Below are 15,598 nucleotides of genomic sequence, written 5' to 3'. Positions count from 1 at the left end.
CATGGGTACATGTTTTTTTCCAAAGGGGATAACTATACATTTCTTGGCATTAAGCTTGATCCCATGGCTCTGGCACCAGGCATCTGTTTCTGTAAGGCCCTTTTGTAGAATATCCACATCATTTGGGGATTCAATAATGGCTCCCAGTTTGCAGTCATCTGCAAACTTTGTTGGCCAGAGTCCCTTAGTGTTGGCCTGTACTTCAGAGATGTAGATGCCAAACAAGAGTGGTCCCAGGACTGAACCCTGAGGTACTCCACTTGTCACTTGTCTGGAGCTGGATTTGGAGTCGGCTACTTTTACAGTCTGGGTTCTGCTAGTAAGCCAGTTGGCAACCCATCGAGTGACGTAGGGATTTATGCCCAGCTTAGTAAGTTTATCTATGATTCCAGAGTGGGGGATGGTGTTGAAGGCCTTAGCGAGGTCCAGATAGGCTGTGTGGACCGCCTTACCATTGTCCACAGCTCTGGAGACTGATTCGAAGAAGTCAATCAGATTCAGGAGACAAGATCGGCCCTTCACAAACCGAAACTGGGTGGGGTCCAGTGTCTGAAGGTTGCCAATGTCTTTGTTTATAAGTTCCATGATAATGCGTTCCATGCTCTTGCAGATCAGGCTTGTCAGACTGATGGGATGGTAGTTTCCTGGATCCAAGGTGGATCCTCCCTTGTGGAGTGGGATAACTGTAGCTGTGCGCCACTTAGTGGGCACAAAGCCTGAGATGAGGCGATGATTAAACATGACACTTAGGTGAGGTGCCATTTCATTTTGTAGTTCATGTAGTACACAGCCTGGGATGTCATCTGGTCCCATGGATGCTGTATTCTTAGCTTTGGAGAGTGCGATTTCTACCTGTGTGGCCGTGATTATTGGAATTTGGCAATCTTTTGGTATTGAGATGGGCCCTTTAGGGGGTGAGAGAGGGGTGAAGTTGGCACTAAATCGATCTGCCAGGATATTGGCAATATCCTTGGGATCAGTATATTTAATGCCATTCTGTTGTAGCTCAGAGCAGATCTGAGCATTGCCATTTAGATTCTTGACATAACTATAGAATGCCTTGTGGTTGTCTTTGGAATCTTTGGCAATTTTATTTTCGTAACTAGCTTTTAAGTATTTTATGAGGGATCTCAGCTTCCTACTGAGGCTGGTGAGGGAGTTTTTTGCATCCTGGGATTTTCCTCTTTTCTGCAACAGTTTCTTCCTTCTGTTGTATAGTTTGTTTATAGCAGAGGACCACCAGATTGGCTTCCTTTTTTGGAGAAGAGCATCTTGGTTCTATTTGGGATGGCATGATTCATGCACGAGTGGATGTGCTCGTACAGTGCTTTAGTGTAGGATTCTGCAGTCGAACTTCCAGATCCCATCTGCGTGGGTGTTGTGAAGTTTGTCACTTCTGACTTCAGTAGCATGAAGTTGGCTTTGGAGACGTTTTTTAAGGAGGTTTCCTTACTGGGGGGTAGGGATGGGATGTGGAAGTCAAGGGTGATTTGCTTATGGTCAGACCTGACCAATGAGTGGGTGACCACTGGTGTGGAGCATCTATCTCCCATTTTGGTAATGACCAGGTCTAGGATACTGGAGCCCCTGGTAGGACAATGGATTAGTTGATCCAGGGAGTTGGAATTTATGAATTCCAAGAACCGTTGGGAAAAGGAGTTGGTACCCAAGTAGTTTTCCCAATTAATGGCAGGGTAGTTGAAATCACCCTGTATTAGGGTGTTTGGTTGTATCTTAATATTTTCCAGTATGTTTAGAAAGGTACAGAAGAGCAGGATAGCACGTACGGTTGATGCACGGATAAACCAACCTTGAATACTGCAAACAAAATCCAGCACCCTGAGTGTGTATAGCAAAAGAACTGATTTATTGTCAACCAAACCGGTTTCAGCAGTTAGCTTTCTTCAGTGGTATGGTCAGAATGATTAGACAGTCCTTATTTATACATTATTCAAATGAAACATATGACATCATTTCCTGTTTAGATTAATATTTAGATGAGACATTGATCTAATACATGACCAAAAAATAAAAATAAAATAAAACAGTGGAAAAAGAAATATAATCCACAATAAACCATCATAATGAGAAACCCACAAATATTCCAAAATTATACTATTGATAACATATTAAATGATAATGATATCAGACCAGTGAAAATTATTACAAAATGGAATTTAAAACTAAAAATGTTTGTAACCATAGTAGAAAATGGTAACAGGTGATTTATAGCTTATCATTGAGGCCCGGTGGAAACAAACCACCCAATTTGATTATCCATTTAGTTTCCTTGCTGTTTAACAGTTTATGCCATCCAGTTTTGAATGCTCTGTGACCAACAATCTTATCAATACAAATGAAAGAGGACTGAGCTGTCTTGTGTACAACAGTATGTTTGTACAAAGCATTGGTAGTCCTGGCATTTCTAATGTCACCTAAATGCTCAGAAATACGAATACGCAGCTGTCTAGAAGTTTGACCAATATAAAATGCCCGACATGTACATGTGGCCAAATAGATCACCCAGTCCGTGCTGCAATTGGCAAAATGATTAATGTTAAATATCCTGCCTGTATTCTTGCTGGTAAATTCCTTTGTTGTAAATATATATTTACAAAAAGAGCAGTGACCACAAGGATGACAACCAATCAATCTATCTCCTGACATAGTAATCTGGGTCATGCAGACATCCTGAGATGTGATTCTTTTGTAATGTGAGAAATGTGATCCTAAAGTTTTGCCTTTATGATAAGAGTAAAGACATCTCTCGTCTAACCACTTACCAAGATTTGACTCAGGTCAGCTACTTAGATTAGTAACCACTTTTGGCAGGAACACCTACCAATTACAAGACATTATCAGTCATCATTGGAATATACTGCAAACAAATACACATCTTGGTAAGTGGTTAGACGAGAGATGTCTTTACTCTTATCATAAAGGCAAAACTTTAGGATCACATTTCTCACATTACAAAAGAATCACATCTCAGGATGTCTGCATGACCCAGATTACTATGTCAGGAGATAGATTGATTGGTTGTCATCCTTGTGGTCACTGCTCTTTTTGTAAATATATATTTACAACAAAGGAATTTACCAGCAAGAATACAGGCAGGATATTTAACATTAATCATTTTGCCAATTGCAGCACGGACTGGGTGATCTATTTGGCCACATGTACATGTCGGGCATTTTATATTGGTCAAACTTCTAGACAGCTGTGTATTCGTATTTCTGAGCATTTAGGTGACATTAGAAATGCCAGGGCTACCAATGCTTTGTACAAACATACTGTTGTACACAAGACAGCTCAGTTCTCTTTTATTTGCATTGATAAGATTGTTGGTCACAGAGCATTCAAAACTGGATGGCATAAACTGTTAAACAGCAAGGAAACTAAATGGATAATCAAATTGGGTGGTTTGTTTCCACCGGGCCTCAATGATAAGCTATAAATCACCTGTTACCATTTTCTACTATGGTTACAAACATTTTTAGTTTTAAATTCCATTTTGTAATAATTTTCACTGGTCTGATATCATTATCATTTAATATGTTATCAATAGTATAATTTTGGAATATTTGTGGGTTTCTCATTATGATGGTTTATTGTGGATTATATTTCTTTTTCCACTGTTTTATTTTATTTTTATTTTTTGGTCATGTATTAGATCAATGTCTCATCTAAATATTAATCTAAACAGGAAATGATGTCATATGTTTCATTTGAATAATGTATAAATAAGGACTGTCTAATCATTCTGACCATACCACTGAAGAAAGCTAACTGCTGAAACCGGTTTGGTTGACAATAAATCAGTTCTTTTGCTATACACACTCAGAGTGCTGGATTTTGTTTGCAGTATTCATGTTTAGAAAGGTGTAGTGAGATCTTGGGGCATGGTGGGGGATCTGTAGCAAGTTACAATTTGGATTGCAGTCTTACCTTGTGTTAGTTGCACCTGGAGAATTTCAGATGCATTGTGTTGGGCAACTAGCCTGGAGGTGTGAATATCCTTGATGAATATGGACACTCCTCCACCTTTAATGTTTCGGTCTTGGATTTGTGGCCAAAACGTGTGGTAAGAATTGTAGCCTGGTATTGCAAGGGTGCTCTCTGGAGCCTTGAACCAGGTCTCAGTTACTGCACAGATATCGATGTTCTCCATTTTTTAGGAGTGCCTCGACAGAGTGCATTTTGAGGTTTAGACTTCTAGCATTGAGTAGCATTACCTTCATATTTTGCATGCTTGTATCTGTTACGGTGGTGGTTTTATCCTTTAAGCCTTGCCTAAAAAAAGGCACTATAGGGGTGGCAAGAGCTTTAGCCAGTAACCTGAATCCCAGGGGTGACAGGTGCAGACCATCTCTGGCAAAGCATCGTGGTTTGTCGAACATGTCTTCCCAGGCAGACAAATACTGGATCCCCTTTGAATGACACCTGAAGCTTAGCCAATTGTTGAAGTCAATCATTTTGTCCTTATACTGTGGTATCATTCTGGGCGAAGGCAGGATACTATTCAGGGCTAGGGTCATACCTGCCTGGGTCACATGATCCAAGAGGTCTTCCATGTCTCTTTTCATGTAGTCTAGGGAGGTACATTTTAAGTCATTCACTCCAGCATGGACAATGACAAAGTCGTATTTGTACTTGTGGAGTGACTTGAGTGCATGCATTACGTGGTGGATCCTGGCACCCGACAGGCAGCTGACTGTAATTTTCTCCTTGTTCAGCCTGGTAGAAGGCGTACTCATCCCAGATTCAGATTGAGTGAACAATCTTCACTTGAGACTGACAACAGTGGCTTTCCCTTGCTTGCCAAGGGCCTTCCTACAGCCTCAGGGGACATGGCTATCCCCCAGTCCTTGATGGCTGTAGGTACAGCATCAGAGGGAACGGGCAAACAACGAGCAGTGTGAAGAACCAAGAGTGGCAACAGCAGAGTTACCCACCAGAAGGTGAAGTGCAAAAAAAACTCCCTAACAACTTTTTTCTTCTTGTGGACAGGAGAAGGTAAAACTGCAGTGACTGGCAGCTGCTCCATAGATTAGACTAGCATGAGACCTTGAAAGCAGACAGAGAAGCCTGGAAAAAGTCATTAAAGGCTAAAGGTAAAGTAAAGAACAACTAGTACTGAGGTAAGTAAACCACAATGACAGACCCCCACAAGTATAATATAATGCCCCAGACACAAAAACCTATAAAAAATTCTGTCCAAAAGAAGAACTTTTTTTATAAAAAAGTTTCACATAAGTATTTATACACAAATTCCATTAGGAAAACAATGACAGTCCCCAAAAAAAATTCAGTTTCCTAGCAAACACATTTTAGTTAAAAAAAAAAAGTTTTACACAACATTTTAGTTAAAAAAAAAGGTTTTCCTCAGGAAATTAACAATCTAAAAAGACACAGGTGACCTTCAGACACTGACTCTATTCCAGTTTGGCTTTTCATGCCTACTGAGCCTTGGGGACCTCTTTGAGAAGGCAATGGATGAAGGTACTGCCTACCTTGATGTTGCTAAGGCATTGATAAAATATCCCATTCAGACATTGTTAGCAAACTTTCAAAATTAGGCATACACTCCTGGCTGCCTAGGCAGCTGACTCACAAATAGGACCCAGGAAGTTAGGACTGGTGAGACCACCTCCACAAAGGGACCGGTCACCAGTGGAGTCCCTCAAGAATCCATGCTGTGAATGCTCCTCTTTGGCATTTATTTCTCAGAAGTTAAGCTCAATGCCAAAAGCTTCTGGGTGACCAAGTTCAGAGATAATTGCAAAACAAGAGTGGTCACAGAATCCCCCCAAGACACACAAATACAACAACAGGGTCTAAAACAGACAAATGATTGGTGCCAAAGCCACACCTTAAAACTCAACACCAAGAAATGCATTATAATACTTTTATGGAAGTCAGCCACACCAGGAAACTACATCATGGATAAAACATCCCAAAGAGTTGACCCACTAGTCTGGATCTGGGTAACCATGTAGACTGTAACCCGGCCTTCAACTGGCATGTGTCCAAGGCAGTAAGGAAATCCTGTTATGTTGCTCAATTTAGAAGCAAGGGCATGACATCTAGGTGCAGGAAAGTCATTGTAACACTAAACTCAGCCTTCATCAGATCCATCGGTGAGTATAATGCCCCCTTCACTATGTACCTGACAGACACATGCAGCAACTGAAACATCCACAAAGGTGCCTTACAAAAACAATACAGAGCATAAACACAATGACTATGTGGATCACCTCAAGTCTTCATCTAGGTACACAATCGCCCAATGACAGACAATCTATGCCTAGCATGCAATGCACCCCTGGAGTGTGCTCTGATGAACGTTTTGCACATCTGCAAAACAAATAGCATCAGAACTATTAGATATAAAGACCTAAAATTTGCTTGCAGCATAACTAGGACATGTTGGAGAGATAGATATGTGTCTCAGAGAACTCCCATTCTCTGTAATAGGCTCCCGATGCATGTGAGACAAATTCCCTTCCTAATTTTAAGTGCTACTTAACCATTGTGTGGGAAATCAAAAATTCACCCCTAATCTGGTGCCTATGTCTCTGATGGACAGAGGCAGAATCATGACATAACTAACAATCACTGCCTATATAAACATTTAAAACATATAACTTATGAAACAAATTTGGGTTGCAAGGCTAGGCTTATAAAGGCCTTAGTGATTGTTAGCCTAGTATGCACCTATGAGCCTATAGCTTCACTCATTAAACAGTATGTCTAGCAGAGCCAGTCACAGTACAACAAGGAGGTTTCTGCTATGTTACAGTGGCACCTACTAATACATGTATAGCAAAAGCAACTAATGCTACACACTGAGTTCCCCTATGGATTTAGTTTATGTGCCATAGATTATGCTATGAAATGCATATATGTTTCATGAATATCATCCCATTTCCTTTCCTCCTACTCAGGCACACATTTAATATGCAACCTATACACTGATACAATTTAAAAAATATATGTATTCACCTCACCTTGCACCCTTGGAGCATCTTCCAAGCCAAATCTAAAAAGGACTCTTTTTCCTTTGGCTGTTCAACATTTTTAAACTGTTGGATGAACTCTTCCGTGATTTCCAGAGGATTTCTAAATTAATAATAGATAAATACATATTATTCTCTTTATTCATTTCAACTCAAATGCTTTATACTTTCGACATATCCTCTAAACAAGAATGCAAAAACTAGGAAAAGTGAAAAAAGTTACCATGGGCACAAGCAGTGCAGTAATGCACAGCATTATGTTAGCAGTCTTTTAAGAGTATGGCAGATTGTCACATCCACAATGTGTACTATGATTCAGTACTGAAAAACATTTTATAATTTCAATGATTCCCTTCTTCTTCCCTGGCTCACTAATGCTGGAGGTACAGCAAGTGATAAATGTTTACAATATCTCTAACAACTTAACAAGAATCCAGAAATGCAGAAATAGACACTTATACACAAGTCAACAAAATAGTAAAAATAAACCCCAGCAGGACAGAAGATCCACAAAAGATGTTTATTGAGCGCTTTCATTTAGTATAATACAAAACTTCATCAGAATATCTAGAAGAAAAACTTTATATGTATATATATATATATATATATATATATATATATATATATATATATATATATATATATATCCCATCATGCACAAGTTAATCAAACAACAATTATGCCTATCCTTCCTACTTAAAGGAATATTATCAAAATTAGTAAATAAATACCTATAAATATAGATAATACATTTGATAAAACATAAAAAAAATAAAAAAATATATAAAAAGGCTTAAAACTTCATAAAATCCTATCTAAACTAAAACATATATATATATATATATATATATATATATATATATATATATATATATATATATATACACACACATTTCTAACATACATTTAAATCAAATAAAAATGATTAAATAAATAAACAAATAACTACATGAAACCATCAGCTTTTAACCTAAGAATGGAACCAATTGATACATTCTTATTTAGCCCTGGTTGTTGGGTGGCATTAGTTCTCAATTGCCACCTCAACTCTAATAATTCTAAAAAATCATTTTAAGACCCCCTCTGTCATTCAAATTGTCATTGATAATATTTTTTGATTAACTTGTGCATGATGGGATATATATATAAATGTTGTTGAGTCAGTTGTCTGTTTGTTTTTCTTCTAGATATTCTGATGACGTTTTGTATTATACTAAACGAAAGCGCTCAATAAACATCTTTTGTGGATCTTCTGTCCTGCTGGGGTTTATTTTTACTGGTTTGCTTTTCATTAGTTTTTGAAGTCAACAAAATACTGAAAGGCCATAGTGTCTTACTCAGGTAAATTGTGTGTTAACTTGTTTAAGCCCTCACTTTAAATATCATAAATACTTAGCTTAGTGTTGTATGTCCAAATAAAACAATAATGGTCAGTTTCCTTGTCACAAATGAATTTGATCTCTCTCGATTACATCATCTTATTTGAATAATGATATACATACATATAAATGACATCATCCCATTTGAATAATGATTCAAACTTCATGGCTGCACTAAAATGAATTAAACAATGGATTTAAAATTTTTGTATTACAGAAAAAAATACTGTCCTCATTATCAAACACCTGCATAATTTTCATTCCTGTACATTTTAAACTTTTAATATCATTGAAATGTACAAAACAGTGTCACTGGGGTATAGTGAACTGCATTGTTCCCTTATAGCAAGGGGCTCTCTGGCTCAGTACTCTGCTAGGGTCTCTTTTGTGTGGAGTCTCCATGTCTTCCTTGTGTAAATAAGGTTTTTCTCCTAGTACACCAACTTCTTCCAACATCCCAAAGATATATATATATATGTGTGTGTGTGTGTGTGTGTGTGTGTGTGTGTGTGTGTGTGTGTGTGTGTGTGTGTGTGTGTGTGTGTATATATACATATCTTTACCGCAGAGTGTTTACTAAGACTTCTTTGTTGCATGCTTCGAGTTGTCATCCAAATCATGTAACCAAGAATATATCTATGGCACAATTCCTGAGATTAAGGTATATTTACAACTCTGAAACTTGAGGCCTCTAAAATGGAGGAAGATTTGTTAAAAGAGACCATGGTAAAACACTAGTAAGACAGGCTTTTAATTCAGCTATTAACCAGTCAAGGGAGGTCCTGTTGGAATGTAGTAACAATAATGTTTTTGGGAAAAATCAGGATGCATCTATGCCTAGATTAATAATTACATATGGTTACTGAAGAGGCAAAAATTTAGAACATTTTCTGCTTTTAAAAATAAGAAGTGATGGGATGAAATCAAATCAAATCAAAATGAATAGATTAAGTTAAAGTACATTTTGTGGTATTTGTATTTACTGCAAGATTGTTTCTAAAACTAAATATTTTACTTCAGTTAATACCTCTAAGGTTTTTGACAATGGGAATCTGATTGCATGTGCCACAGAATGGGTAATTTATATGGCCCTCTGCCAATGTGGAGTTTTCGACGTAGTTCAGACTTCAAGACACTTGAAACAAAGAATAGCGATGCACCCTAATGATATTAACTGTAGATGTCCTAGGCGTGCTTTATTTAAACATCAGCTGGAACATACTGCAAATTTTATTTTTGTGGGCATTGATATGGTAATGGGGGATGGGTCATCTACTGTATCCAAACATAAAATTTTGTCCCAGAAAGACAGACTGAGGATTATTAATCTAGGAGCATTATGAATGCAATGAATATTGTTGATACACTGGATTTAATTGAATAAATGTATTTAATAAATATAATTTTTATGTAAATTTATAATATGGAATAAGGCCTTGTGTTATGAAGTAGTTAGATTTTATGTATATCAACATTAGCTCTAACACATTTAATAATAGTTCTACCAATATATATGGTATAATTTTTTACGTATATGGTTGTTATGATTATTACTGTCTATTTTTGTTCTCCCTAGTGGTTTCTCTATGATCAGTGTGAGGGGTTACTTTAGTTTGGCATTAGGGTGTTTGTTTATAAAAAACTTTTGGTTGTGCTTTCAAAATCCTTTGACTGTGCATTTAAATGAAGACTTTAAATGTTACTGTGTAGCCATCTCCTGTTTAGCATTGATGCTACCAGTGGGAGAAACTGGTTTGTTTGGTTAGCATGCTTTGGAGTTTGGCTGCTTTTATTTATTTTTTGGCAAAATAAACTAGCGGTTGCAATAGTATTGTTGGAACTGCTGGATTCATTTTGATGTTTATAGTTTCTATACAGTTCTGTGCAATCTTTTCATCATTAGGGCACCCGTTGTGCAGTGGTTGTTTTATATATATATATATATATATATATATATATATATATATATTTATATCATCTATACACATACATACACACACACACACACACACACACACACACACACACACACACATATATATATATATATATATATAAACATACGTATATGTGTGTGCGTGAGTGTGTGTGTGTGTATGTATATATATATATATATATATATATATATATATATATATATATATATATATACACATACATACACACACACACACACACACACACACACACACACACGCATACACATATATGCATATACATAAATTTAGATGTAAATTTATATACATATATATATATATATATAGAGAGAGAGAGAGAGAGAGAGAGAGAGAATAGATACAGATATAGATATATAAAATATGCACACATATATATTTTTATTTATTCATTTATTTATTATTTATTTACTTAACATTTTTTGACCTGGAAAGTCCAACTAGGACAGAGCCTATTTTCAGCAAAGGGCACAGAGAAACACACCAGACACATGTCTTTGGAATGTGGGAGGAAACCAGACTACACAGAAAAAACCCAAGTGAATGCAGGGAAGACATGCACTCTCTGCACAGAAGGCACCCCAGCCAAGAACCGAACTGGAGAACCTCTTGCTGTGAGGTGATAACATTAACTGCTGCACCAGTGCGCTGCCCATTTTATATATATATATATATATATATATATATATATGTGTGTGTGTGTGTGTGTGTATGCATCAGTCAATTTTGTCATTATTGGTTCAGGCGTTTTGTTTATTTGCTTCCTGGAAAAATGTTCAAAACAAATTTAAAATGTGCTCTAACAAGTGCACTATATTATACAAGGAATGTAATTTAATACAATCAGGAAGGTGTATCAAAGAACACATGTATGTTTCACACGCAAGGGGCCGATGATTTGAAAACAGCCCAAAGGTAATCTTTATCCGCCATTGGCCAGATGCATTTTCTTTTAATGTGGGTTTCAATGCTGTTTTAATGAATATGAGTTTCAAGGGCAGAGAAGTTTTAATGCCAAGCCTATTTTCATTGTGAGACTGTATTGCCTTGTTTAGCAGATGTCTATTAGTGTTTGTGCTGTAAAATGTAAAATAAAAGTTTTAAATGAAATCCAAATAATCATCGTAAAAGTAAAGCAGTATGCACATTATAGTGCTTATGGTAAATGGGGAGAAATAGCCAAGTAATGGGACATTGGAATGGTTGCAGGGGGAAGGGCTGTGTATGAGGGGTCTCATTCAACCATGATTTTGTTGGGGGGTGGCAAATTCAAAGAAAGCCCCGGGCAGCACAAACGCAAGCTATGCCACTGATCAGTAGGCCATGGAGAGTGACTTTTGGAGGCCCTATCAAACTATAATATTCTTTTGCTAAGATAAGAATATTGCCTACCATTAAATGGCCTACTTTTATCACAAAACCCACATACTGCAAGTCATCAAAAAAAATTCTAAGGTTCATCATCATCTTCCTTCCCAATGAACACCATTGCTACACATTTCAAAAAAATGGTCACCATTTACTACAGGGTCTGGGCTGGGGCCATATTTTGATTGTCTGTTCTTCAGTTTGTGTTTGAAAGTTGGTATCCCACAATCCCATTGGGGTGGGTGGGGTTATATAATTATATATGCAAATGTTATGTTAATCAGTGTACAGATTTGTACCTATTTTTCATGGGCCTTTGCCAGACTTTTGAGATTTCCAGGTTGAGAGGTATGGTGGTGAGACCAAGTGTCAGTTCTCTGGACTGGTAATGACTTGCTCCCAGCCAGAAGCACATGTATCTTCTGGAGCACCTGTTCATTTTGATGTGATAGTATGCATCCTAAAGATCTATAGAACACATCCAATCATACTTTTGCAGCACAGGCAAAATGGACTGAACCATGACCATTCACAACTTTGAGCACGGTACAAACTAATTTAATTTGCTAATATCTATTATTTGTATCAAGTCCCCTGTCTTTTTTGGCACCAAGAATCTTAAGTAATTTCTTTATCCTGTCTGGTCTGGGGGGACCTCTTGGATGACTATTTTTTAAGCAGCCTTTTTATTTCTAGAGACACTACTTCCCCATGACAGGGAGGAACAGTGGGGATTTTCTTTGCATTGGCTAGGGAGGGGCTACAGAAAATGGTATGGTATAACCTTTGGATATGATTTTCTACAGAGACAAATGTCCCCCAACTGCCACCAGAGGGTAACAGTCAGGCCTCCTTTCAGGACCGCTGATAGGGCTTATCTGAAAAGAAATCCCTGAAGCCCTGGTTCTGTAGGCCACCTCTGCTGTGAAGGTGGTATCTTCCATTTGCATTTCCCCCTCTGCCCCTGAGGGAACTATCTCCTAGTGAATCTTAAAAAAATCTTGAAAAGAACCCTGGGATTTCCTAAACTAAATATTTCTACCTCCTCACTGATTACTAAAGAAAGGTCTTTGAGGAGTTGAAAAAGCATACACCCACAGCAGACAGGGTATTTCCCATCTTGTTCACATCTAGAAAGCATATCTTTAGCCTTAGGGCTGAACAGGGAAGATTGGTCAAAGGGCATATTGATGCACAAAGAAATAAAGGCTCCGCAAAATCACAAAAGCACATCCAGGCATGTCTCCTGATAGCTATGCCTGAACCTGCAGTCCGTGAGGTGCCTCCTGTTGCATGGGAAATTAAACTCATGGACATATTTGAAATGGATTGGAGGATGGCCAATTGCAAAAAGATTCTGTTTCCATCCTTGGACAACACAGACCCAGAAAAAGATATGGCAAGCTCATTGGTCAGATCTCTTTGTAATCTTGTAAAATGTGCCAGGTAATTCAGCAACCTGAGGGCAAATATTACTAAAGCATACACACCCTTCCCAAATCTGCTGACTCTCTCTTAGGGGGGTGGACAGAAGAACTCTCCCCTGTCAGTTCCTTCTTTGTGGCTGCAGCCACAACCATAGCATCAGCTGGGACTCCCTTACTCCAGTGTGCAAGGTCTTCAGGGGGAGCTAACATTTTGTCTGATCTTTTTGGTATTGGCTCTACAGTATCCAACTCCTTCCACACTCGATGAGAGACAAGGTCAATGAGCTCATCAGCCCAGCAGGTCATCCAAGAGGTAGATGGACCAGCCCCTTAAGTCTCTAGGACCACCAATTTCTCCAGGGGGGAGAGGGTTGGTGGATCAACCAACTTTTTGTTTCAGGAGCTCCTGGATGTTTCCAAAGGGGACATCTTCAGGTGGTGATCTGGGGGACCTCTCCCCTCATCAAAATTGGTATCCTCTGTGAGAGATTCCTGTGGAGAATCTGCCTCCTCTTACACATTCTCTTCCAAGGGATTTCCTCAGTGAGATGTTCTGGGGAAATATTGAAAGAGATGACAATATCCTGACAGACTGGCTGAAGACTAGTTCAGCCTGGCTGTTCCAGTAGAAGGGATGGACAAGGCTCTCAGCAAAGAACCCAAAGAGGCAGGATTGTCTGACCTGAGGGGGACAAGGGTGGTCTCTTCTCTAGCCAAGGAGAAAGCCCTCTCCACAATCTCAAAGGCAGAACTCATAGGTGACACAGAAGTTGATGGCACCAGAGCCAGGATCTCTTGAACTGTTGGCTCCTTTCCACAGATCTTGAACCTAAGGGCTCTGAAACAGTAGGTTGAATTGGAGAAGTAGATACCAAAAAGGAAGTGTAGATAAGGGATGGCTCGCAGACCCAGTGTAAGATGGAGCCAGGAAAGCCCCCATTTGAATCTGTGCTCTGAGGAATTTCCTCATCATCCTATCCACAGTGGCTTCCAAAAGGTTTCTGGAAGCCCTAAGAGATGACATGGTGGACGGAGGTCTAGAGTGTCTTCATGGAGATCCCTCCAGTAAAGGAGAAGGTAGCCTACATGAAAATGGATCTGACAGAAGCAGAAGGGAATGGATCCGTGCACTCCTAGATTTCAAAATGGTCAGATCTGAGACAGCCAGATCTGACTTCTTATACACTTTTGTAGGAGGCTCTGATGAAAGAGCCGATACCAAAGAACAATCAGGAGACCTCCTACTGTACACACTTTTCTTTGGCATTGACTCAGATTTGCTTTTGTCAGGCTTTTTGGTAAGGGATTTAGTGCCAGCAACCAAGGAAGTAGAAATAGATGCAAGAAAGCCTCTTAGAACAAGTTTGCTCCTTTGATCCATTAAAGTCCCAGAATTGAAGCCAGATCAGTTTCAACAGTCCACTTCAAGATAAGCGAGACCTAGACAGTGCACACATTCCCTGTGAGCATCAGAGTTGGGGAACTTATGCCCATAGGTAATGCACTTTTTGAATCCTGTAGGCTTGTCAGGCATGATAAAATACCACAAGATTATAGTGCTCATACACTATCACAAAAACATTTCTAACAAATTATAATTATAGAAAGGTTTGTGGTTTTTTTAATAGAAAAATGAAAAGTTTAAGACAGTTTCAAAGAAGGAAAACTACCAACAATGGTAGGAAAAAATACTCCAAAGAGTAAAGAAGGGACATCAGCAATGGTATTGGAAGGGTATCAAAAATCAGCAGCCAAAAAGGATCAGAAAACAGCTAAATTCAGCACAAAGATTAAGAAAGGGAGAATAAAAACAGTAAAATATGAATGCTAGAAATATAAACTAACTCATGCCCAAACAGGTAATGAAAAACTGGTAAAGCTCCACTTAAATGCTTGAGAGCAAAGGGATCCATGTCCGAAACTAATGGCGGCAAATGAGATCTGAGATATGTTAACGTTCATGGAGCATTGTGGGTAAAGGGAGGAGCACGAGAGTTCTTGGATCTAATGATCTGGTAGAAGCATCTCAGCTGGATCCATGTCTCTGATCCAAACCCATCAGTTGAGGAAGAATGAAAAGGACAACATTAGATATCTTGATAAAATGCATTCCAGATTTAAAGGTGCAATTGAACACAATATTTCTAACTAAAATTCATAAATTATTCTTAAACTTTATATAATGTTGTTGTTTGTCTTTCAGCTTTTCCCGGTTAGGGGTCGCCACAGCGGAACTCCAGTCCATAATGATTGGTAATAGATTTTCATTAATGCCGAGCTGCCAGCTCAAATGTTCAACCTTCAACGAAGGCACGCCCATTTACGCATGTCTTTCAAACACCCACCTAACCGAGGGGAGGACATGCAGACTCCACACAGAAGGCACGCCCCGCACTCCAGCCGAGAATCGAACAGGAGAACCTCTTGCTGTGAGGCAACAACGCTACCAC

General features: G+C 38.6%; 1 protein-coding gene across 3 annotated transcripts in view; it reads right to left on the bottom strand.

The window, feature by feature from the left end:
* Positions 1-15,598, bottom strand: part of TMEM232 (transmembrane protein 232) — a 2,425,444-nt gene that overhangs the window by 2,138,925 nt on the left and 270,921 nt on the right. For all 3 annotated transcript variants that reach the window (XM_044064268.1, XM_044064269.1, XM_044064267.1), the window contains one exon: positions 7,011-7,122. In XM_044064268.1, coding sequence (XP_043920203.1) covers positions 7,011-7,122 — 112 coding nt within the window. The remainder of the gene's footprint in view (positions 1-7,010; positions 7,123-15,598) is intronic.

Source organism: Protopterus annectens, chromosome 2.part2 (assembly GCF_019279795.1).
Source record: "Protopterus annectens isolate FY-2018-M chromosome 2.part2, PAN1.0, whole genome shotgun sequence".
NCBI lineage: Eukaryota > Metazoa > Chordata > Ceratodontiformes > Protopteridae > Protopterus > Protopterus annectens.
Note: the sequence above shows the minus strand (reverse complement) of the source record. Positions and strands in the feature narration are given on the sequence as shown.